The following is a 24,314-nucleotide window of genomic DNA, read 5'->3' as shown; positions in this document are numbered from 1 at the left end:
CAAGGCCTCGCCACAAACACCACCGCCAGCCCGTCCGAACCGACAACAACGACGACGGTCCAGACCACGTCGACAATCTACACCACGGTTCCGAACCCTGCCACCATAGTGACGAGCTTCACGCAAAACGGTACCGTCATCGTGTCTACCGCCACAGTGCAGTCCTCCCAGGTCTCGTCCGTCGTCCTGTCCACCGTCGTGGGACCGACCGCCACGGCACCCCCAAGCCCCTCGACGGACCCCGTAGTCCCAGGGCGCGAGCCGGCGACAATTGGGGAGTATGCGTACCTCGGCTGCTTCGGCTCCGGGACCGGGTTCCAGAGCTTCTTGCTCAAGGCCTCGGCGGCGGATATGACGCTGGGCAAGTGTATTGATCTCTGCAGGCCTGGGAAATACGCCGGTGTCCGCGAAAGGTAACGTTCTGGTCCCATCTCCATCTTATATGAAAAATCTTTCCCTCACTAACACATTTCCTCCCAGTGAATGCTTCTGCGCAGACGACCTCGACCCAGACACCAGAGCAACAACAGACCGCGCCCTCTGCAACAGCCCCTGCCCGGGAAACAGCACCCAACTCTGCGGCGGCACCACAAGCACCCCAGCCACAAAGCCAAAGCGAGACACCCTCCCAGCATCCTTCTCCTCGAATCCCCACCGCCGTCTCATGCACCTCCACCTCCACCGCCGCGCCGCGCCCTCAACCTACCTCTTGTCGGTCTACGCCCGCCTCACAGACGAAGTACCCCCCAATGCCCCTCCTCTCGGCGATCCGGAACCCCATTCCCCTTCCACATCGACGCTCGTGACGACGGTGACCTACACCACCATCTGCTCGACCGACGCGGCGCGCCTGACGCCCGCCGAGCACTGTACCACGATTCTGGTACCGGGTTGCAACAAGTACTGCGGCGGCGGCGGCGACGGGATGCAGCCCGCGGCGGTGAGCGTGCCGATGACGACGACGGTGGCTTCGTGCGCTGGATGTGGTGCCGACGGCGCGGATCGGGTTACGCTTACGGTGCCGTTTTTGGTGGTTGCGGTGCCGGGTACCGGGGCCGGGGCCGGGGCGGGGACGGCGACGACGGGGTACTGGCCTACTGGATCGGTGACTGGTGCGGCGGCGACCCCGCCTGCGACCGGGAGACCCACTCCGTCCATGGTGTCTGTTAGTGCCGGGGCGTCCGTAGCGGAGGTGAATTTTGGGTGGGCAGTTGGGTTGGGGGTTGCAATTGCGGTTGTACGATTTGCGTTGATGTTTTTCTGATGAAGGGATAATTGTGTCGAAGGGGCTGGTTCCCGGTGCATATTGGCGGCGCATTTGGTCTCTCTTTCTTTTTCTATCTTTCTGCTTGGTTCCCTTGGTTGCTCTTCTCTCCAACCACACATTCATTAGCATAGACATCGCCATGATACCACACCAGCGCAACGGGCGCATCGCCTTACTACATTATATGTAGTAGTTGTTGTTATAGTTACACAAAAATTTCATGATTCCAAGTCACTATCTTACTCTTTATTTTATTACAAGTCCACCACTTCTACCGGATTTCCCAGCCGTCCCGTGTTGCCGTACATTTGCGCGGCGTTGACCATGAGACTGCTGGTGTTGCCGCCGGGCCCGACCATGAGCCACTTCCAGACGACGCCGTGGATGCCGTAGCCCAGGACGGCGAGGGCGTCGCGCCAGCCGGCGTGGGGGAAGAGGTCACGGAAGAGGCCACGAGGCGGGCGGGACATGAGGGCCTCGTAGGCGCGCTGGCAGTCGTCAAAGTGGACGGTCTGGCGACCGTGACCCCAGTGGACGTGGCCGAAGACGTGGAGTTTGGGGCGGACGCGCCAGACTTCTTGGAGGAGGGCTGGGCAGCCTAGATTTAGGTCCAGGTGGGTTTTCTTGTGACGTGTGTTAGATGAGAAAGTTTTTCGAAGGTGGAGTGGATGAGATGAAGCGAAAGGAGATAATATGAGATGTGATGAGACCTACTGGTGGTGTGTGAGTGATCAAAATGTCAGTGTCAATTGGTACCGTGTTAGTCCAGGGCGGTAATGAACGATCATACTGGAAAGCCATCTCGGAGCCGCCGCAGGTCGGGATATCAGGGGCGCCGTAGATTTTCAAATGACGGCCGCCCTTAAATTCGAGCGTGACGGCATCGCGGATGAGATAGCGGATGCCCTTGAAGTCAAGGCTCTTGCCGCGGTCCTCAGGCAGACGCGCGCTGGGGTCGAAGAAGCTGTCGTGGTTGCCGCAGACGAGGATCTTGTGCTGGTGAGGTTGAGCGGCAAGCCAGTCGAGCTGGGCCTGAATGTCGGCGACGGTGCCGGCGTTGGTGAGGTCGCCGGCGTGGATGAGGAGGTCGCCGGGGGGGATGTCGACGTCGGTGCGGTCGTGGGTGTCGGAGAGGCAGACGATGCGGATGGCGGGCTTGTCGCGGGGCGGTGTGAAGGGGCGGCCGCGGAGGAAGAGGATGATGCTGTAGATGATTGTGACGAGGAGGTTGAGAGGTGAGAGGAGGAGGGCGTCGATGAGGGTTAGGGGTTCCCAGTCGTTTTTGCGGCGGAGGCCGAGGGCTGTGAGGAAAGTCATTTGGAGGTTGTGTGTCCGTCGGTGTCCCTGTTCGTGGGGGCTTTCGGATGGGGGGACGCAGGGGTTATACGACTTCCATGTGAGCTGCTGTGCAAGGTGAGTGAGATTGGTGATATGAAGTGAGGTGAGATACGGTGAGATGAGGTGGGTGAGGTGAGGTGAGGTGAGGTGAAGTGGTGTTGAGGTTGGCCGGACGGATCTTCACATGGGGCAGAGAGAGCTCCAAGCAGCTGCCCGAGCTGAAACCCCACCGATGACAGCACCAGCTAGCACTCGTGCAATCCAATGACAATCCACTGGTCAAAAGTCAATCAATCAGTGCATATCGCCATGTCCACAGTGAGGTGGGCCGGCCGGCACCTGGCACGGCGGCGGTTCAGCTATGCTGGGGGGCCAGAGGAGGGGGGTGGTGGAGGGAGGCCGGGGCAGCACTGAGCCACGCACCACCGTTGTCACTGCTACGGCGCAACAAGCCTACGAAGTACAACACTACTGGACATTTCCCAGCGACACGGCAGCGCCAATCCTTGTTTGGCGTAGCGGTCTACAAGTAGGAATTTCGTAGAGGCATTGAGGGGCTGGAGCTTGTTCCCTGAAAATGAGCTCCCCCGCCCAAGTCGGGGCCCTGCGCGGTGACGTGACGGTTCCCTCAATCCCGCCAGCCAAATGCCCAAGCTCCTCTCTCTCCTTCTGTTCATCTAAAAAACCTGCCAAGCGAGACATCACCGTCATTACTTTCAGCCACTTGGCTACATTTTCGCACTTGGCCTTAAGACCATCGCGAATCCTGCGACCTTCTCTCTTATCGTGAATCCGTCACCCTCAAGCATTTGGATATCTCCCATATCTTTTCTCAAAAGTGCATCCCATTTCTACGAATACCAACCCTACGCAATCCAAACTTCCTAATCTGCACATACGACATCCGTGCTCGAGCTCCCGACGACTGATCTTTTGGGACGAACGCCCGGCCCACAGCAGCCATGGCGACTCTTCGCGACCTTTACAGCGATGAGAAGACCAAGGGTCTAGACACCAACTTTGGCGTCGACTATGTCATTAACTACAAGATCCCGCAAGAGGGTGAGTCCCCCTTTGCCCCTGCGTCTTTCTACAAAAACTGACCTATTCCTCGTTCAGACCGCGTCAGCGCCGAAGCTTCTTTCGTACAGCTCATCGAAGCCTTGACCCACGTCGGCCTGACCACCGAGGTCCGGAGAGGCGACAAGAGCTCCGTCCTCGTCTTCATCAAGATCGCCGACAAGTTCCTCGCCGACCAAGTCTACCGATCCAGACTGCAAGACTGGCTACAGGGCGCTCGAACCAACACCGCAGACAAGGACCTCTCCCAGGCCCTCCGCGATGAGCCCGTCTCCGACGCTGAGCGCCTGCGTCTCGTCTACCTGCTCATGGTCAAGCCCAAGAACGAGGGCGGAGCCGGCATCACCCCCGAGTCCGGCAAGTGGAAGCACGTTGCCAGCATCTTCCCCCTCCACAACCACTCCTTCAACCGCCAGTGGATCAAGAGGGTAAGCACAAAGGGGCAGACGGACGAGAACGACCTCGACGAGATTCGCGATAAGTTCGGCGAGAGCGTCGCCTTCTACTTTGCCTTTATGCAGACCTACTTCAAGTTCCTCGTCGTTCCCGCCGCCGCCGGCTTTGGTGCTTGGATGTTCCTTGGCCAGTTCTCCTGGCTCTATGCTCTCGTCAGTTGCCTGTGGTCCGTCATCTTCTTCGAGTTCTGGAAGCAGAGAGAAGTCGACCTCGCCGTGCAGTGGGGCGTCCGCGGCGTCTCCAACATCCAGCACCCTCGGCCGCAGTTCGAGTTTGAGCGCCAGGCCGAGGACCCCATTACCGGGGAGCCCGTCAAGATTTACTCGCCCATCAAGCGCCTGCAGACGCAGCTTCTCCAGATCCCGTTCGCCGCAGCGTGCATCGTGGTACTGGGAACGCTTATCGTTACCTGCAACTCGCTGGAAATCTTCATCAACGAGGTGTACAACGGACCTTTCCAATCCTACTTGGCCTTCCTCCCAACCGTCATTCTGGTGGTTATGACACCCACTTTCTCTACCGTACTTACAAAGTTCGCGACGAGACTGACCGAGATGGAAAACTACGAAACTATTGACGCACACCACGCGGCCTTGGTTCAGAAGGAGTTCGTTCTCAACTTCCTGACCTCCTACATGGCCCTGTTCTTCACCACTTTCGTCTACCTGCCCTTCGGCGACCACCTCACTCCTTACCTTGATTTCTGGCGAACCACTGCGCAGAAGATCACCCCCAAGGACGTCAACTTCCAGACCCAGGAGTTTTCCATCAACCCCGAGAGAATCAGCAAGCAGATGTTCTACTTCACCGTCACCGCCCAGGTCGTCAACTTCGCCACTGAGGTCATTGTGCCGTACGTCAAGCGCCAGGTGTTCCAGGAGGTCAGAGAGGTGCAGTCCAAGATGTCCAAAGAGGACAGCGCCGCCAAGATCAAGGACCAGCCTGAAGAGGCCGCCTTCTTGGAGCGTGTGAGGAACGAAGCCGAGCTTGAGACGTACGATGTCACCGGAGACTACAGAGAGATGGTCATTCAGTTCGGCTACCTCTCCCTCTTCTCCGTGGCCTGGCCTTTGACAGCTTGCTGCTTCCTCGTCAACAACTGGGTTGAGATGAGATCAGACGCTGTCAAGATTGCAATTAGCAGCAGGCGGCCAATTCCTTGGCGCGCCGACTCGATCGGGCCTTGGCTCAATGCCCTCGGCTTCTTGTCTTGGTTGGGTAGTATCACCAGCGCCTCGATTGTGTTCCTGTGCAGATCCGCTGGCAAGGGCGATGGACCTCGCGGCACCCCTGGAAGCATTCAGGCATGGGGCCTCCTCCTCAGCATCCTCCTCTCGGAGCACTTTTACTTTGGCGCTCAGTTCGTCGTTCGCCTCGTCATGAAGAAGCTAGATAGCCCGGGACTGCAGAGGGAGAAGAAGGAACGGTTCATGATGAAGAAGAGACTGCTTGAGGAGAACCTGGGCCAAGGTGTTTCGGACCAAGCTGCCACACCAGGTATCGAGAAGACGGAGATGATCACCATGCAGGCTCTTGAGGATGAGGCTCGCAGGATCTCGACTCAAGGCCACGGAGGCGCCGAGGAAGCGTAAGTTGTTGTTCTACTCTTGACGTTGAAGATTCAAACTGACACTTTGACAGATTCTGGCTTCGCCAACGCGGTATGGCCGAGACCATCCAGATTGGTCGCAATCTGATTTCTCAGGTAAGTCGCTGTATACTATGACCGCCACTGCCACCTTCTGACATGGGATCATCAGAGCATCTCCGGAAACACAACCAAGGCATAGAGGCCGTCATCAATAATTGATCAAAGGACGGGCCGGTGGATAAGAAACAAAGTATACACACAACCCCTTATTGACGAGAATATGAGTTATGCCTATTCTGGCGTGTATTGCTAGCGAATATGTTTAATTGGGGTCTCTCGAAAAGCTACGGGTTATTTACTGTTTGTAATCGGGCGTTTGTTTCGGTCAAAATAAGAGGTAGCCAACCTCTTTGATGTTTGTTTCTTCGGTGAAGAAATATGGAGTAGCTGTGATGCGGTCGTCGGTGGCCACAAAGGGTGACCGACGAGGGGGTTGAGATAAGGTATGTTGTCAGGGCTGTCTACCTACCTGACCTTACTCAGTATTGCCTCATAATGAAAGGGCAGATGACCACTTAAAACAAACTGCGCACCGGGCGAGGCAGATCGGGAGGCTTAAACACCTGGGCGTCGACTTCAATGATCCAAATGCTTGTTAGGAGCCTCTTGACTCTAAGAGGTTACGTCGATGGGCTCATATTGAACTGCGCCTCTGCGCTAGCTATGCTGGACCTCGTGGCTGCAGCGTTCATCTGATGAGCCTACCACAGTCTGTGCTGTGACCTAGGTACCAGTGCTACCTGCCTGAAGCTCCTTGCTTATCCAGTACTAGTACGTACCGACATTGTGGACTTGTTCGCTTACAACCCCCTACCAAACGTCCCTCTTCCCTCAATACCTTACCAGCAAAACTCCGTCACGCCCGCGACATTCCTTTCGCTTGAGAAACACCAATCGCGGAGCGTGCTCTAGGAATGTGCCACGCCGATGAAGCCAAACGGGTCTGCCTGGGGGAGTTTGAAGGCTAGCCAGCGACAGCTCAGCAGCCCTACCTCGGATCCAAGACGCCAGAACGCCTCCTCCTCCACCTTGGCGCTTCTCCCCCTCCTCCACGTTGGAACATGCAGCAGACATGTCGACACTCTTTTCATCGCCCGCCATGCCGATCTCCTCGCGAGACTAGCCTGATACCGGGGCGAGGTTCACCTGCATTCGCTTGCAAAAGTTGGGCGCAACAGCACCGCACCGCCTTGCATGCTTGTCAACTTTCAAGACCTGAACTGGGACAGGAAAGTGCGGCGGCGTTCCGAGAAGCAAGCCACGCCCGTTGGCTACCGGTCCTCTTGTGCCCTCGCTCTCTCGTTCTATCTCTCGAGTGACAGATGGACGGACGGCCTAGAGGTGCGCCTTGTGTCTCGGGAGAGAAAGAGAGGCCAGTCTGACATGCGGTGCGCCCTGCATCTGCCTACCTTGCCCGCCAGCCGCCAATCTCCAATCCCCGTCCCGTCCTTGTGTGCCATACCTTGCCCATCTATCCTGCGGCCTGGAGCTGGCCCTGTTTTTTTGTGGTGGTGACTCTGAGGGAAGCCGACTAATTGATCTGCTCAGCTCAGCTTAGTAGCTTTTCTACAGCCTTGTCCTATCCTGACCTGCCGTCCTCTTTGCATTTCCTTTCTCTTCCTCCTTTCTCTTTCTCTTACCTTTTCTGCCAAGATCTTTCCTCAAAAGCTTGTGTGATTGTGAACCCCCAAACAATACTTGGCGATTGCGCAAGTTCGGATTCAAACCTGCGATTCGGATGACCCTCTGCCAGCTTGTCGCGCTGGCTTAGCCCATCGTGTACCTTTAACCAACCAGACCGACGACTCCACCTAAACCCCGCCGCCGGGAGACCAGACGAGACGGCCACCGGCTCTCAAAGGACTTACGGGACCCCCTTTTGCCGACCATGGACGTCGTGAAGGACTTGGTGACAGGACCGTTTGAGGAGGTCGTGGAGAAGGGGACCATTGCGCTTGGGAATGCGGGCGATGACCGGGACATGCTCTCCGAGAGCCAGAAGCTGGTCAAGGGCGCCGAGCGCATCCTCAAGATGATTGAGCCGCTGTGCTTGCGCCACTTGGAGGAGTCTGGCGTCAACTTTATAGATGCGCTCAAAGATGACAGTATGGTGATTTCCGTTTTCTTCCTTATACACATACCTTGTAGCGACGGTGTTAACTGACCTTTTTGTCATCCATGTAGACGAGATCGCCGACTACAGGTCACAGATGACTGATATGATATGGGATTTCGAAGACGTAATTGATGCAGACACGTTTGAAAAGGAAAAGTATGTCGAGCTGCGGGAGCTCTGCAAGAGGGCCGGCCTCGGGACCGGTGAGATCTTGAGGAGGATGAGGCTAGAGCCGGCGCCGCGGGAGCAGCCTCCTATTCCACTCATCGCGACATCGCCACCGGCTACACACGGTAACTATAGCCATCGCCCCCCATGAATCTAAACATGAGAAAGGAAACCCATGCAGCTGACCAAAGATCCCCCCGATCATAGAGACCCAAGACCACGGCCACGCAAGTCTAACCACGTCCCACGAGGGACATCACTTCCAGCCACAGGAAGAGCAACATGCACCACCCGAGCCAGAGCCAAGAGTCAGAGAGGAGGTTCTCGAGCAGCAGCCGCCGCCTCCTCCCCCGACGAACCCGTGGAGCATAGGAGCAAACCCTATGATCGATACGGGACTGGAGGGATCAATGGGCGAGATGAACATTGAGCGTCGTCCGCCCGTCTCCATGAGCTCACCCATCTCTGAGCCGGGCAGCCCGAAGAATATGAGCAGACTCTCGCACGGCTCAGATCACCGGCTCGAGATCCCTACCGACCGCGTTCTCTCGGAAGAAGACCGGTACCACCAGATGAGCCCGCAGGACCTCACGCGGTCACCAGTATCGATGACGGACCGAAATCACCCTCTCGTCTCGCGAGGACGAGCGCCGTCTACAACACTAGGCATCGTCACGGAAGATCAGACGCAGACGCCGCGGAACGGGAACGGAGGCCACTCCCCGCGGCCCCACCGGCACTCGCAGACCAGCTCCATGTACTCGCACGCCTCACGGCAACGCTCCCAGGAATCCCTCCACGACTCCGTATTCGACGGCGGCGGCAGGAGGAACTCGGGCGCCATTAGCCCCACTATGACGGAGCACCGCGTCTCCACGTCCTCGGCCCATGACGGGGGCCGGCTCAGCCCGACGTCGAGGCCGCCCATCATCCCGCCCAACTTCCCGCCCGGCGTCCACGAGGGCATCGAGAAGGTTCCACTAGTCATGAGCGACGGTGAAGGGCTAATCCCCGTCGAATCGGAGTCGTCTTCTCCGCAGGGGAGGGAGGCGGCGCTTCAGGTCTCGTCCCGGCCAAAGGATTGTAATATCGGGTTGAGCAGCTCGTTTTATTTGTATAAGGGGTTCTGTGAGGGTGCGAAGGAGGTTACGCGCGGAGGTCTCGGTGTTAAGAAGGTTAAGAAACCAGTGAGTCGCCAGTGTCCCAGTCTCTTTTCTCTATGCAGTACACCTGGACTGACTTTCGGTGCAAGGGATTCTCTGGCGCACACGAGGTCGCCAAATGCTCGAGCTGCTCATACGAGCTCGACTTCAAACAAGTCGAAAACGACGTCAACAACGCCGGTACGTACTCAACTCTGCATTTTGATATCAGACTTCAAATTAAGGGAGGAGCTTTAATTAATATAATGACAACCTCCAGAGGAAGCAAACCACACCTCCAACAAAATCTCCTACCGCCCCCGCTTCCTCCAGAAATCACACATCGCCACCAAACGCGCAGACGAGTTCCTCTACGGCTGCGTCTTCTGTGTCCACGCCCAACACACGCTTGAAGAATGCGACGCGACAGTCTTCTTCAGCCAGAAGAAGCTGTTCGAGCACCTCGCCCGGCACCCGCGACCGCTTCCCCAAGTACCCGGCATTACCGTAGTAGAATCTTCAGAAACAACGGGCGGCGGGGAAGTCCCGCTCCACCTGCGCAACAACTACGACCTGCACTTCCGCGCCCCGCCCCGACCCTCGCGCATCGAGGGCCGCCAGCTCGAGCTCGCGCAGCTCCCGACGGCGACGGCGACGCAGACTGTCAAGAGGATGTACGGCATGCGGCTGCTGTACGATAATACGCCCGGGTTCGAGCTGGCAAATGGTGCGAGGTTGAGCGGGCTGGAGTTTCCGGCCAAGTATAACGGGGAGTGGGTGATGGGGTGGCACGAGGGGAATTTCGGGTCCGCGCCGCTGGATGTTTTGAAGCTGGAGGCGCCGCCCAAGGCGGAGATTCGCGCGGACACGACGAGTAATATCTCGGCTGTTGCGCGATGGAAGTTTGCCCCGAGGCCGAAGGATGGCGGGGATTGGTTGAAGTTTGATCAGGGAGAGGATTACCAACATCAGCTGTAAGTTGCCCCTCCCCCTTTCTCTTGTCCTCCCTTTTCCCCTTTTCCCGTGTAGACGTTTCCATGGTGTGCCTTCAGAGTACCTTCAGTCTGCTGACACAAGACTTTCTAGGGGCTTGGCAAGATCACTGGTGCTGGTCCGGCACCAACGCAAAGGGCGTCTGGGGCATCTTTCCGCAGACCTTTATCGACGCCGCCTCGATCCGCGAGGTCTCGGATAGATCGAGCATCTCGAGCGGGGAGCGGAGGAAGTCTGGGACGGCGGGCTTTTTTGAGAGGTTCTCTTCCGGCAGGAAGGCGTCGAGGCAGTCGAGTGTTGGGCATGTCATGGTCTCGTCTGGGCCGCGGCCTTCGGTCGTGTGACGGAGGGGGGGAAGAAGCAAGGGCTTGGGCTTTGGCAGGATTTGTTGGTTAAGGGGTTTGAAGATGGATGGGTTTTCTGGGGATGAGTTTGATGGATTGTGATGTGGTATATGATGTGATGGGATTATGTTGCTCGTGGACTTGGACGAAGATACCTTTTTGGGTTGTTTTTTTAGGAGTTTTCAATACCCAGTAACGATTGAAAGATACAGACGAGAATTCGCCGTCACCGAGAGAAGGCACATTGCTCTGCATACCTTACGCGGTCTCGAATGCGTCCATGATAACCATAGAGTGAGACTCACTCGTAGGGACATCAAAGGCTTCCGCCATGTATTCGCCCTGTTTGGGGTCTCGACAATGTGTACAACGTAGTCTAGAGCAACACAAAGCCCCACCTTCTATTTGGCATAGAGGAAACCACATATTCAGAGCAATAATCGACCTACAAGATGAATGCATGCGGGCCCAGACACCTATAATTCTCACTTTGACCGCTTCCCTCCACATTTGCCTAACCAACTCCTCACAGGTACTTCCAACAGACTAGGATAACCCCCCCATCTCCAACTCACACCTTCGCCGTCTAGCTTCAAAGCGACGAGCGATGCTATGGAACATTCCACTCGTAGCAACTTCTCTTCGGATTCGCTCAAGGTTTACATCTGTCTCGGAAAAGGGGACATACAGAAGGTTGGTCTGGGTTCTTTCTTTGTACGAGGTCGCTGCAAAGTTTTGTTCGCGACGTACACGTAGTCTAAGACAGGTCGTCTGACGACACGAGAAACGATCAGGAACAATAAACCAAAGCGACATTTCGGCTAGGCACGAGAGACCTTCCGTACCCAGTCCCTACAATCTTGTTGGGTCTGGCGGTGATATCAGTCTTGCCTGGGCTCCATGTTTAGCAACTCCGCTTCGTGCCAACAGACTCTCTCTCCTCAAACGTTTGGCATTCCCAATATATTCCAAGACTAATACCCTTCTGTGTAATAAATAACAGTATAGAAGGGCCAGAGCGTGTAATGACTATTACCTCGTCTCCTGAAATCTTCGTTTGTTCTAGAACAAAAGTACAAATTCGGAACAAACGTCCAAGCAGGAGACTCGACTGGACGGCAAAATGCAAGTTTGGTCGTCTTGCTTCGAGCAGAAGGAAGGAAAGCCCCCTCCGTGAGCCTGACGTCGGCTTTTATTGATAGATGCTTTCCTCACTCACCGCTGACCACAGATGAGTCTCCCGTCTACGTGGACGAATTCTCATGGCACTTTTGCAGGTCATCATTTGTTTCGAGCACGAGGTACGAAAAAGTTTTTTTCTTGAACCCAGACTTTACGTTTCTCATTTAGTTAGATGTGCAACGAGAGGACAAGAGTTTTTCCCGAGACACTTCAGCCTTCGCGTATGCCCAAAGTCACGGAATGTAAACGGAAACTCAATCACACATCGTTATGAACCGTATTTCTTTCTCATTGATCTCATCTGTTCCCGATCTGTAATCCAACTCCTCGCTCCCCAAAGCCATCTCCTCGAACACACGCAAACCGTAGTACATCGGTCAAATCCCAAGTGCCCCTCCCCTCTTCAAACCCATCAAAGGCCGTTAAACAAGCTTTCTAATCTCTTCTGCATGTAAAATATATGATGATTAAAGCTACAGGTTGATGACAAAACCAAGATGCCGGAGAACTAGGGGTAGAGTCCCCTATTGAGGTTCTTTCATGCGCGCCATATTTCCCATCAATCCAACCCTGGATGGAGATAGGACACCCCCCCCCCTCCTCCTCCATCCAACAAATGCTTCGCTATGCTGATACTTCTGTACAACTCTGTACTGTGATGATTCTTTTCCCCTCTGCAGGTTTGGCCTGTTCGGTGCTGCTGTTGTTGTTGTTGTTGTTGTTGTTGTTGCTGCTGCTGCTGCTGCTGCTGTTGCTCTGCATCCATCCATCCATCCATTCTTCATTCCCATTATCATCCCGGCCTGCTAACATGCTTTCATTCTTTCTTTCTGCGTAGGGACGATTTCTCCTTCTCGTGGGGGCTGATTTCTACCTCTTCATGGGCGATCATCACCCCAAGCCTTGGCCGCCTCAGCCGCAGCCTCCGCAGCAGCCGCCGTCGCCCTGGATTCCTCCGCCTCGTCCTCCTCCTCGTCGTCGCTTTCCTGCTGTGGCGGCTGTTGCGCCTTGGTCGGCAAAGCACTCGCGGCCGCGGTGGCAGAACCTCCCCTCTTCTCCTCTCCATCGGCTTCAGAAGCCACTGTCCTAATAGTGCTGCTCTCGTCGCCATTCAACTTACCATCGGCCTCACCAGTCGTCTTGGAAGCTCCTACCGCCGTGGACGGCGCAGTCCCATCCTTCGACTCTGGCCTCGCGTGACCCGCAGGCGTCTCCGACTCAATCGATCCCGTCGAGAGAATCGACTCCGTGTATGATCCCTGCGTCAGCGGCTGGAAATCGTGCTTCTCCCCGTGCGGCCTCTTATCGTTGATTTCTGTCCCCGCAGACGAAGTAGACACCCGCGACCCCGAGATCGAAGCAGAGTCCCTGTCACCGTTCCCAGCCTTATTGGCATCCGTCTTGGACTTGCCCCATCCGCGGCCCCAGCCGTACCCTCCACTGGTACTCGTAGTTGGCGACGTCACGGTGCTGTTCCCGCTGCCGCTGCCTCCACCCCACCCGGCTTTGCGCTTCTCGCCCGCCCAAGTGACCCACGAACTCACGTACGAACTAGCCTTGTTGCCGGAATTCCCCGCCGTCTTGGCGGCTGCTCCCCCTTCCGTCGCCGCGGTGGAGGCGGCGGGAGAGCCGGCCTTTTCGGCCTCCGCGGTAGCAGCTTCCTGAGCCAGGCGCTGCTCCTCGGCTCGTTTCCTCTGCGCCTCGCGGAGCGCTTCCAGGTCAGAGTAGAATTTGTTGAACATGTTGGACGCCTTCTCCTTGCCCACGGCAAAGTTGCGTCCGAGGACTTCCTTGCCCACGGCGAGACGCTCGTCCAGATGCATGTCCTGGACCTGCTGAGCGATGCGGCGCTGCACGTCATCAATCGTAAGACCGCCGGCACAGGGGTGCCGCGGCTCGACGACGTCAAAGAGGTGAGAATCTGTGTTGCCGTTCCAGATGCGATGGTTTTCGGTGCGGGACCAGTATTCGATGAATTCGTTTCCGTAGTCGAGGGACGGGTCGCCTTCAATATGTGGGAGGAGCGCCCGCGGGTTATTCGGGTGCGCATGGAGGTGGTTGCGGTATTTCACCGAAGAGACGAGAGATAGTATGTACTCTTCAAACTGAAGGCGGATAAACTCCTCGCTACCGACATAGCCCATGGTGTTTGGACGCTGAGGGTTGGCTTCGTCCCAAGTGTCATTAACTACTTGGGTAATGTAGTCGATCCAACGGCGGTCTGCGGCTGACAGAGCCAGGGCGTTCTTGAGGGAGGAGGATGTGACGTTGACGGTGTGCTCGTCGAGATTAATTAGAATGTCGCTGTAGCGGTCCCTCTGCTGCAGGAGGAGTGAATTCGTGCTGCCCACAATGTATGACTTGGTGCCAAAGTCGGCGAGTATGTCAAGTTGCTGTAGAGGGGTGTATGGGCCAAATAGACTACCCTGTTTACATTGTCAGTTGAAGGGCCCTTGACATGGCAACAACAAACATACCTTGCCGAAAATCTGCAGGGGCAAGCCCATGTAAGTGAGCAAAGAGTTGCGATCGCTGGTCCGCAAGCTCGTGGGCCGCGCCAACCTCTTCTCGTAGTTGTTCAGCTCCGGGTCGGCGCAGTCGACGAGATTACGGATAAGTCCGGGTATCAGAGAAATAAGAGAAAACTGCATCATGCATAACCTTTCACATCGCGATCCGAAAAAAAGCATCTATGCTCATCGGTTAGCTTCCGAAAATCTACCACTTGACCAGGAGAAAAACGCACCTTTGGCTGCAGCAAACAACATTTGAACAGCATCAGTGTCTGCGACTTGAACTCGTGCACCAGCTCACGCAAGCTCATGCCGAGGTACTGGTCGCGGCTCTCCTCCTCCGTCAAGAACCCGCGCTCCTTCTCCTCGGCCAGACTCTCCTGGAAACGGCGGAGAATCTCCGTGTCGGTGAACTCGCGCTGCGCGAACCAGGCCTGCGTGACGACGCTGAGACGCTCACGCATCATGCCAAAGTGCTGCGGCGTGTCGGCGATGACGACGACGGCTTTCTGGACCGTCGAGCGCGTGACGTCGGCGGGCCGGTTCAGGAGCTGGGAGGCATCGAGCTGCCGTGTACAGGATATGCCGAACAGGGATGTCGCAGGCCCTGTGGCGGTGGCCGGACGAAGAAGCGTAAAGTAGGAAAAGTCCTCGCTTGATCTGGTCCGGGTCGTTAGCTTCTGATCCAGCTCTGAGACGTAGATAGCGGCTGGGCACCCAGGCAGAGCTTCCAATCACCATCTGCGTTACGATGAACAGAGTCGATACTCACAAATGCGCGCCGTCGCTCAACGCCATGAAAGGCAGCAAGCCCCAGTCATACTCGACTGCCGGATCGGTGCCCTCGGCCGCGCCAAACCACATCTCAACCTCGGGTCCGCGGGCATGGTGGAAGTCAACAACCGTGACCAGCGGAATGAAATCTGGCTTGGCCGGCGTTGACGGAACCGTCAAGGGCGTAGCGGCGCCAGACGTCGGCGTCGCAACCTCGGGAGTATCCATGCTTCCTCCTTCTTATCGTGTCTGCCTCTCTTACTGGGGAATGCCTTTCACCGACGAGGGGTGGACATGCGTCGAAATCTCCCGTTTGTGTAAGAAACCAGGACTGGGTTACTTCGGAAAACCGCCCAATTCCTTCGCGAATCCCTCAATCTATGTTTGTAAATCGACTTCTTTGGCGCAACCAGGCCACTCCTACGACATTGCCATGTATTTCCTGGGTTCCTGGTCTTTTGTTTGTGTTTCTTCTTCACTTGTCCCCCTCGCGTGCGTCGCACGTTTCGTCCAACGTTTGCTTGCGTGGGTCAATCCTTTTCGGGCTACCGGTTGCCGCTTCGCTGGCAAAGCCTCGCGATGGGAGGAGGTCTTTTTTCGGCGTCGAGATCTCTCGGGGCGGGCACGCAAAGCTCTTCTTTGTGGTAAAGCAATTCGACCCCCGGAAAGGTCGAGGAGGGGTTGCGGGTTACTGTTCTGACGTAGTATCGAGATTCCCCGTCCACTCAAATGGGGGGTAGTGTGAGACAAGCCGCCGGGAAAGTTGATCTGCACAAGTCTCCAATGGAGAGCAATTGGCGGGTTCGGTTATCGTCCTCTATACGAAGAATTGGTCGTCAAGAAATGTGACTCTCTCTCTCCCTGGGCCGTAGAATTATGTAGGGAAGTATGGGCGTCTGCTTTCTATACCGCCTAGTCTTCGTCCCTCCTCGAAAATCGGCCGGCAAGCTTCCTGCCGGCGTTGCCAAGCAGAACTCGCAGAAAGCGGTGACGGGTTCGTCTCTCTCGAAAGAGCGCGGTTGCGGGTGCGCGAATGGGGCGTCCGTGAGACTGTGAGCTAGGAAAATCGGGTTGCACCGCTGTGCAGTTTGCCTCGGTGATTCGACCGCCGCCTCGTAGTTGCACTGGCGAATTAGGGTCCTGGGAAGGGGACGTTTGCTAGCAGCCGTAAGAATGAGCGGTCGGTGGAGAAAGGCCTTGCTAATACGAAGCGTCGAAGGGCAGTAATAGCACAGAAAGGGACAATTCGCCGCCTCCTTTCCTGGGGGAAAAGTTGAAGGCAAAGAAAGATGTGAGTGGCAGACCGGCGAGCGGAGGAGTGGAAAGTAAGGGTGATGGAAACCTGAGAGCTGAGGGGATAGAGAGACTCGAATGGCTCGCCCACCACACAGCACGGTTGTTCGCGGTGTGGGTTCGCAGTAGGCTTTGTATTGGACCGGAGGCGGGCAACGTTCAAAATGAGACTGGGTTCGGGAGAGTGGGCATTGTGGGTGAGGTATTGGAATTAGTGCTAATGCACTATGGCAAAAAACTATAGTAAAATACTTTATTACTACTTCCAGTCCAGTCTTTCCACTCTCATTGTAATTTCCTTGCCGTCCTGCCCCTCTATTCTCATTTGCTCACTGGCTTCTCTGTTTTATTTTCTGCCCGCGTTTTATGAGAACGCTCTTATGCGGACACAGGACCCCTTAAAATAGAGCCAAGTGTGTACCAGAAGTCCAGACAAGTCAATTGTCGGGGATGGGTTGCAATTAAAAACGAACGACTCGTCCCACATTGAAAGAAAGCACGACAGGTTCAGGGGTTCGAGGTTCCAGCGAGGTTCGAGAACAATGGGGGGGAGGAGGGGAAAAGAAAAATAGCAAGAACACGGGCTCAGGAAAAAAGGCGACTACGGTAACCCCGCGTGGCCCCCGGTTCGAGAATAAATGCCACTCCAAGTGTCCGTAGCAAGATACGTTACTTTTGGGAAATGCACGCTGTCACGCACACACAGACATCTGCACTCACCATCGCGACAAGTATACAATGCTTGAAAGTTGATTGCCATCTTGAATCGTTCTTTGACATTCTGCTATAGCCACTAAGTCCTGGCCGAGTAACTCACAAGCCTTAGCATCGCGGAGACATCCAACACCCTTCGCTCTAAGTGGATATCATCGTTAGTCCACGCTTGCCGCAAGAGATAAACCACGACAACAACAAACTGCTTCTCACGGAGGCAAAGTAGCCCAAGCAGACCGTGTAGACACTCGTTATCTACCAGACTTTCGACATCCATCTCAAAACCTCACCATCCTCCAACTAGCCTAGCGCCAAAGGCCGGACATCGACGTCTGTGGTCCGGTCGTGTGGTCCACCACAGACACGTCAACCATGCACCGAAGGGAAAAGCACCGACCACGTCTCCATGGCACGTCCATCAATCAATCGATCACGATTTCACGACTCACAGCTTTGCTTCTTCCCGCTACTTCGGTTCCCGTGCTACCCCTTCTCAAGACGACTCACTCATGAGTTGCATGTGTGGTGTACCGGTATTACCGGTATTACCTCAAGTGTAGTTCTTCAATAACGACGGATAAACGGTGAGAGAAAGGTGGTGTGAACAACGCTAGAAGCTAAACTTTGAGCCTGTAAATCAATAAACCTTTTGCCCCAGCAACATCACAAATGCCACCACCCATAATGCCTAGGTACTAAACTGAGAACAACCCGGAGTCAACTCCTAGTCTCCTACCGATAAAACCTCCCAGTCCATGACCGACTACCTCAGCGAAAGCGACCAAAAGTCGGAGAGGCAAAAACACCACGTCAACCTTCCCTCCCTTCCCGGAAACCCCAAACCTCATCTCACCTTAACCTCAAGCACCGCCAGCGTGTCCTGCATTGCATGAGATGGGATTTTTCCTCCTCCCTCTCGTCGAATCACCATCCTCCACCACCTTTTCACCGTGCGGAGTGTGCCGCCTGCCCGCCCCTTAACATCTCACCTCAGGTGTCACTCACCTATGCTTCCTTCTGACTATCATGAATTGAATTTCTTGCAGTCAAAAAAAGGGTCACAGTGAAACTTTTCGAGGTATAGTTCCGCTTCGTGCGACCATCCTAATTGCGACGGATCGTGGCATAATGCCAGCCACACTCTCGTTATATGTGGCTGAGGCAGCCCACAAGCCACACGCTCTGTGGCGGTGGTCTGCACGTACACAACCACATATCAAGCCACAGTTGTCTTTGAAAACATACCTGGTACCTAGGTACCTAACCCCTTGGGATCATCGTTTGATTCGCTTTGGTAGTAGTGAAGGTAGATCACAAGCCTTGGCTACCCTTTTTACGGTTTCCATGGTTTTTTTCTTTTTCTCGTCTTTGTCTTCAATTGTGATCTGCCGCAGCATTTTCTGCTACTACGCCCGAATTCATCCATCCTACAGTTCGCAAAGGGCATCCCATATTCAAGTGTCCAGTAGAGCGTCCGTTATCCTGATTGATAAAGCAAGTCCTCGTAATCAGGGCCTCTAAGCTCGTTGTCAGCTTGTCCCTATGCCCTATGCCGCGGACTTTATTCTAACAGAACCTGGAGACCCAGGAAAAGGAAATTTGTTGGAACAATATGATGAAAAAAAGAGAAACACCTCCAAGATGCATGCCATTCCTTTATATCGCGTATACTGTTGGCCCTTTGCATTGTCAACGTTACAATAACCGATCCCCTCTTCCGAACACCATGATTGCGTGCGAATGTACTGGAAACACGTGCCGTTCTGGTTTTGCGTGGTATCATAGCCCCCCCTCTCCTATTTATCCTCGCTCTGCCCCTGAACTCCCTCATCTATTGTGCGTTGAACTGCTCTTCCATCTGTTGCGCAGACGCATCCACATTGTGGTAGTCGAGTATCTCGGAGTACCTGCAAAGAGTACTTCGTTAGCAAGTAATTCATGAAAATTTGAGATGAGAATAGGCTTACATCATGATCTTCCACGTGTCCACCGGCAAATCAGCGTCGTTGAAACTCCAGTCGAACTTCTCCTCAGCAACGGGCTCGTCAGAGGGGTCGTGGTAAGGGGCAAGGTAGTCGTGCGAGAGCGCCTCAGTGGCCGTTATCCGCTTCTTGGGATCAAAGACCAGCATCCTCTCCAGGAGATCGATGGCGGAGGGGTCGGCGTTCTTGAACTTGTTCTTCAAGGGTTGCCTTTCGCGCTTGGGCAGGGACTTGACGAATCGGAGGGTCTTGGGTCCGTGTCAGTAGGCAAATCAATTATCGCTTGTGCTCTGCATCAACTCACGTTTTCACTGGCAATGCCGTTGATGACATCGTCAGGAGGAGTGCCGAGAAGCTCGGTGATAATGGAGAACTGGTTGACGTGGTCCTTGCCGGGGAACAGAGGCTTGCCCTCCAACATCTCGGCGAAAATGCATCCCGCACTCCAGATGTCGACCTCAACGTCGTACTTTTGCCATGTGAGCATGATCTCGGGAGCACGGTAGTATCTCGTCGAGACATAACCAGTCATCTGGGGGTCCTGAATACGGGCGAGACCGAAGTCGCAAATCTTCAAGTCGCAGTTCTCGTTGACGAGAATGTTGCTGGGCTTCAAATCACGGTGGACAACACCAGCAGAGTGGACGTATTTCAGTCCGCGCTACAAAAACATGTCAATTCGGGTGTCGGAGAGAATTCCCATTAGGGGCCGCGGCTTACCATGATCTGGTAAAGGAAATACTGAATAAACTGCTTCTCAAGAGGCCTGGAGGTGAGCAGTCGGTGCAAGTCGGTGCCGAGAAGCTCTGTGACGAAGTAAATATCCTCGAGAGGGGAGATGAAGATATCACTGAGAGAGATGACCTAGGTGGATATCAACACACGTCGACCCGACTGAGTATGAAGAGACGCAGCCAAGGCGGGACAGAACGTACGTTCTCATGTCTCAAGTGCTTGAGCAGCTTGAGCTCACGGTATGTTCGCTTGGCGAGAACGGGAGTGCTGAAGGGCTTCATAATCTTCTTGACGGCAACATTCTGGTTGGTAAGTTGGTCACGGGCGGAGCTGCGAGCGGAAAAGACGTGTCAGCAAGTATGAATAGACGTTCGCAACGAGCGCTGGTTGCGATGGATGGTATTTTCTCAGACTAACCAAACCAGACCGAAGGCTCCCATACCGACGGGTTGCAAGTCCGAGTACCTCGAGGTGATCTCGAAGGTAGTACCGAAAATTTGTGCTCTAACGAATTCGGCCATTTTCGTGTGATTGTCGATCTACCTGATCGATAAGGATTGGATTTTCGGATTGAGCGGCTGGAGGGGGGAGGGAGAGGGAGAGAAAGACTGATCGGGGAGGAGGATGGAAATTGGTCGTCGTGCGGCGGGGAGGATTCAAGAGTGATGAGGGGTGGTGGAGTAAAAAGACGACAGCCGGGAGATCGACGGGCCAAGTTATGCTTCTGCTGACGGTTCTGCTATGATGAGCGAGAGACAGGCTCGATGATCAGCTCGAATTTGGACGAGGTGAGGGAATTCGAAGAAGAGGTTTTGCGGTATGTGAGGTGTGCGATGGGCAGCTTTCCGTCTGGTCTGCGCGTGTATGGAAGGCAACAAGAGAGCGGGAGTCGGCTGGATTTGAAAGAGACGCAGTGACGGCGGGGGAGCGAGCTCAAGGATTTGTTGCGCGCTGGAGGGGTGGCTGTTCGGCGGGGCGGTCCTGGTCTTAGGCCTGGTTCTGGGACGTGGATTCTTGGGCTGGGAGGAGAAGGCCGCTCGCTGGCTGGCTGGTTGAAGACGGTGAACGGTGGACTGTGGCCGTATAGGACGTGGGACGTGGGACGGTGGGCGTGGGACGTGTGGGACGTGTGGGACGTGAGGGCGTGGGAGTTGCAAAAGCGCAGCGGGGTAGGTGGAAGCGTGGGCAGCGAGTGAGCGCACGTCTCTTTTCTCCGTTTTGGCCTGTCGTTGGGGTACGTATGGCGGGACTGCCTTGAGGTACTGCTTCTATGTCTCCTTCTCCTTCTGCTTCTGCTTCTGGGCCTTTTCTGGGATACGTGGTATGGAATCCGGAGCAACCTGAACAATGTGGCAACAGCATTAGCGAGACTTCTTTTCTTGCAAGGAAGCAAGCAGTACGCAGTACGGAGTACTGTAAATGGTAGCGAATGCAGCTAGGGGGCAACAGCAATCGCGGAACAAGAATCTGGTTTTTTCTCGCATCCTGGCCCGCCCATATTCTGTTCCATCTCCTTCGTCATTCGCCGTTTTTTTCCTATGCATATTCCGTTTTTTGCCCTTCCGGTATTGTCGACTTTTGGTGCCAAGGGCGTCCAATTCCACCATTAACCATGCCGCAGACGGCGCAGGCAGTAGTCTTGTAGTACAAGAACGGGGGAACTTTCAGTGCAAGGGGGAAGTATGATGGCAAGGAACAGTAGGGGATGTTCAAAATATTCCCCGGCACAACATTCTGTTAAGATGCTTGCTCACTTACAGAGTCAAAGATCTCGGTAATGCTCTTTTTCTTCTATCTTTCGCAACGTCTCCCTCTTCTTTTTGTCTATCCAAAGCGGTTCGCTTTCTCCTTCTTTTTTTCTTGAGTCTCTTCGGGATCAAGTCCGGGCGCGAAAGCTCAAACCAAATGGTGGCCGTGGTGATGGGCGCGCGAGTGGCGGGCGCACGTGGGGAATGCAGGTAGCAAATCCGTACAAGTGTCGATCAGGTCGTCGTTCTCGTCTCTCGTTCGCTGCTGCGGTGAAGCTGAGGATGCCGCTGGAGGTGGATGCACAACACCTGTCGATGGATGGAGGCAAGGACGCGTATGAGGCTTTCCAGGAAGTGGCTCAGGCGTTGCTTCTCGAATTGCCTTTGGACGTGAATATGGGCTATGGGGGTAAGAGGGAGAGATATATACTCAGAATCGATTCTGGCTAAAAAAAATGTAAGGAGACGAAGAGTCAGGCAACTCATAGGCACAATATTCGAAGGGGGAAAGTACTTTTCAATAATTTCTAGGAGGCGCGACCGAGTGTGAGAGAGTACTTCGCGGAGGAAGGACGTAGAGGGGTGTGCACAATTCGGCCAGAAGACGGAGAGACACTGGCTAACTCTGGAAGTAACATTGAGCCCAGCGTGAAAGACGGAAGAGCTTGCACGGTAAGCATCGGAGTGAAGACTTAGGAAGACAGGGGTATCTGTACCTTGCTTTACCCCCGCCGCTGCTGTCTTTCTGTCCAATGATATATCAAGGCAGGCAGGTTACGAATGAATGTTGCTGGCGGGGAGGGGGCGTTTCTCTGTTGAACCGAGAACTTGCAAGCGGTAACGGTGTCCTCCATGTACGAGACGGGCACTGTGGATGGGTAGGGCATGGCAAGGTCAAGATCGTAGCAGGCTACATAAGTGTGCGTACAGACTACAGAAGGTCTGACTGGACAGAGAGGCAGGTTAGATGGGGACGGCAGCTATACTAGCACACTAGGTACTAAGGTAAGGTACTTGAATGCGCACAATTACCAGACTAGCCAGCAAGTCACAGATGGCCAAGTCAAAAGGACTTGACCAAGACTGAGATGAGACGACGGCAACGGCAACGACAACCACGGAGAGGAGCATAATGTCCGGGATGACTCGTGAGTGCATACTCCAGAAGTAGAGAGACTTGCTTTCCGATCCGATCTCGTAGGTTCGAGGAGAAACAAGTCAACATGAGGCTGAACTCATGATTGTGTGAGGTTGCGTATATTGTCTCTTGCCGCGAGCCTCGGTCTTTCTGGATTGCTGTTTTGGGAGCGGCTGCTAATAACATGAGACGACGGGAGAACCGCTGCGAGATATCTCAGAAGAATGGCCGAGAGACAATCAAAGGTTGACCTGTCACAAAAGGAGCTTCATGGAATGGCCTGAGCATCAGCGGCACCGCCAATTTCACTTTCAGCTCACCACGGGCCGAGCTTGGGAATCTTTTCTTCCACAAAGCCGTGCCGTGAAAATAAGATTTTGTTCAACGCTCAACTCAGACAAGACGGGCAGGAGAGGGCATCTCCAGCTGTTATTTTTGATAATGATGGAATTAGACAAGGCGCCGCTCCAGCCGGTCGCAGGTCACATAACTCTCCAATCCCAAGACCGGACGGCATGGTCTGGCTTGTTTTATCCTAGCGGCAGGGCAGTCGCCAGACAGCAAATCACAACGTTCGTTGGACAACTGGTCGGTGAACCCGCGGCAGGGAAGGCATCGGTGAAGTATCAGCATGAAGTCTTTAGTGTACCACCGTGCGGATGCGCGCAATCATGGATATCTGGGAACGTCCAGCAATAACAGATCGACGATGATGGTCTTGGCCTGCCCGCCGTGCCTGCCTTGAAGTTGCCACTGCGACCGCGATAACACAAGTGGCAACTGCTACCTTAGTTCGTGGTTCCTTCCCCGACGGTCCAATCTTTATCCTCACCTTCCCGCGCCCCTTGCGGGAGCATAGGACACCCATGAGCAGACAGATGGAAGGCACCCCAACGGGAGATTGCCCACCCGTCTTGCCAAAATGCCATGTTTTTCTCAAAGGCACTTTTGCCGTTTCCCGTCCAAATCGCTCAATTGCCGTTTCGATCCTCTTCACCCAAGCACCACAAGGAATTTTTACCATCGGACAACAAGCCCCCGTGGCCCCGCCGGCTCCAAGATACGGTGAACCTCAAACGGTTCCAATTAGCCCCCAACTTCTCTTCTACCTTTTTTCTACTGGCACCCCTACCTTAGTTACAGTATTCTCCTTCCCCGTTCCCCATCATCCCCTTGCACCAAGCACGACCAAGCACCTTGCACCACCGGTCGATGCAACTGTCGAATTACCAGCATCATGTATTCAAGACACCAAAGACACCATACCTCCTTCTCACGGAGGCTCGAACTCTGTCGCAGGAGCATAATCCTCAGGCGCGCATCCAATTCCCATGCCAGATCATATTTGCCATCCGCAACGCGATATCTCCGCCGCTTGTGCATGTGCGCACATGTGCACTCTGGTATAATCACTCGACCCGCATACCTTTAGCATCATCCTCCCTTGACCAACCTCAATAGTGGATTCCTTAGCGGTCTGTTCCAACAAGCTATATGTATCCGTACCTGATATCGAGGTGCATATAGAGGAGCCCGGGCTGCTTCGCGTCGAACGCATCCATCCGAAAGCTTTTCCTCCCACTGCACTACGGCACCGAGGTGCCAGGCACTTTCTGAGCACATCAGAGGGGCTAGGTGTGAAAACCACCACAAGAAGAACCGCAACCTCTGACGTCATTC

General features: G+C 54.8%; 7 protein-coding genes across 7 annotated transcripts; 2 read left to right on the top strand and 5 right to left on the bottom strand.

Moving 5' to 3' along the window:
- Nucleotides 1-77: 77 nt before the first annotated feature.
- N0V96_005807 (uncharacterized protein) lies at nucleotides 78-1,158 on the bottom strand (the record flags this gene model as incomplete). The annotated part of the gene is made up of 2 exons (XM_065757500.1): nucleotides 78-357; nucleotides 821-1,158. The coding sequence occupies 2 exons, from the start codon at nucleotides 1,156-1,158 to the stop codon at nucleotides 78-80; spliced, it is 618 nt and encodes a 205-aa protein (XP_065613843.1).
- Nucleotides 1,159-1,521: 363 nt separating this feature from the next.
- N0V96_005806 (uncharacterized protein) lies at nucleotides 1,522-2,584 on the bottom strand (the record flags this gene model as incomplete). Its single annotated transcript, XM_065757499.1, has 2 exons — nucleotides 1,522-1,890; nucleotides 1,982-2,584. 2 exons carry the CDS (start codon nucleotides 2,582-2,584, stop codon nucleotides 1,522-1,524), a joined length of 972 nt encoding a protein of 323 aa, XP_065613842.1.
- Nucleotides 2,585-3,567: 983 nt separating this feature from the next.
- Nucleotides 3,568-5,931, top strand: N0V96_005805 (uncharacterized protein; the record flags this gene model as incomplete). Its single annotated transcript, XM_053189577.2, has 4 exons — nucleotides 3,568-3,667; nucleotides 3,725-5,729; nucleotides 5,783-5,846; nucleotides 5,902-5,931. 4 exons carry the CDS (start codon nucleotides 3,568-3,570, stop codon nucleotides 5,929-5,931), a joined length of 2,199 nt encoding a protein of 732 aa, XP_053053030.2.
- A 1,749-nt stretch (nucleotides 5,932-7,680) lies between these two features.
- N0V96_005804 (uncharacterized protein) lies at nucleotides 7,681-10,196 on the top strand (the record flags this gene model as incomplete). Its single annotated transcript, XM_053189578.2, has 5 exons — nucleotides 7,681-7,897; nucleotides 7,977-8,201; nucleotides 8,284-9,263; nucleotides 9,329-9,419; nucleotides 9,499-10,196. The coding sequence occupies 5 exons, from the start codon at nucleotides 7,681-7,683 to the stop codon at nucleotides 10,194-10,196; spliced, it is 2,211 nt and encodes a 736-aa protein (XP_053053031.2).
- A 104-nt stretch (nucleotides 10,197-10,300) lies between these two features.
- On the bottom strand, nucleotides 10,301-10,521 carry N0V96_005803 (uncharacterized protein; the record flags this gene model as incomplete). The annotated part of the gene is given in 2 exon segments (XM_065757498.1): nucleotides 10,301-10,307; nucleotides 10,322-10,521. The coding sequence occupies 2 exon segments, from the start codon at nucleotides 10,519-10,521 to the stop codon at nucleotides 10,301-10,303; spliced, it is 207 nt and encodes a 68-aa protein (XP_065613841.1).
- A 2,094-nt stretch (nucleotides 10,522-12,615) lies between these two features.
- Nucleotides 12,616-15,252, bottom strand: N0V96_005802 (uncharacterized protein; the record flags this gene model as incomplete). The annotated part of the gene is made up of 4 exons (XM_065757497.1): nucleotides 12,616-14,130; nucleotides 14,215-14,427; nucleotides 14,484-14,910; nucleotides 15,023-15,252. The coding sequence occupies 4 exons, from the start codon at nucleotides 15,250-15,252 to the stop codon at nucleotides 12,616-12,618; spliced, it is 2,385 nt and encodes a 794-aa protein (XP_065613840.1).
- A 3,610-nt stretch (nucleotides 15,253-18,862) lies between these two features.
- HOG1 (MAPK protein hog1) lies at nucleotides 18,863-20,269 on the bottom strand (the record flags this gene model as incomplete). Its single annotated transcript, XM_053189580.1, has 6 exons — nucleotides 18,863-18,938; nucleotides 18,999-19,261; nucleotides 19,318-19,674; nucleotides 19,734-19,877; nucleotides 19,949-20,078; nucleotides 20,166-20,269. 6 exons carry the CDS (start codon nucleotides 20,267-20,269, stop codon nucleotides 18,863-18,865), a joined length of 1,074 nt encoding a protein of 357 aa, XP_053053033.1.
- Between the last annotated feature and the right edge of the window lie 4,045 nt (nucleotides 20,270-24,314).

The sequence above is a fragment of the Colletotrichum fioriniae genome, assembly GCF_027942845.1.
Source record: "Colletotrichum fioriniae strain IMI 355084 chromosome Unknown scaffold_6, whole genome shotgun sequence".
Taxonomy (NCBI): Eukaryota; Fungi; Ascomycota; class Sordariomycetes; order Glomerellales; family Glomerellaceae; genus Colletotrichum; species Colletotrichum fioriniae.
This window is presented reverse-complemented; position numbering and strand designations above follow the sequence as displayed.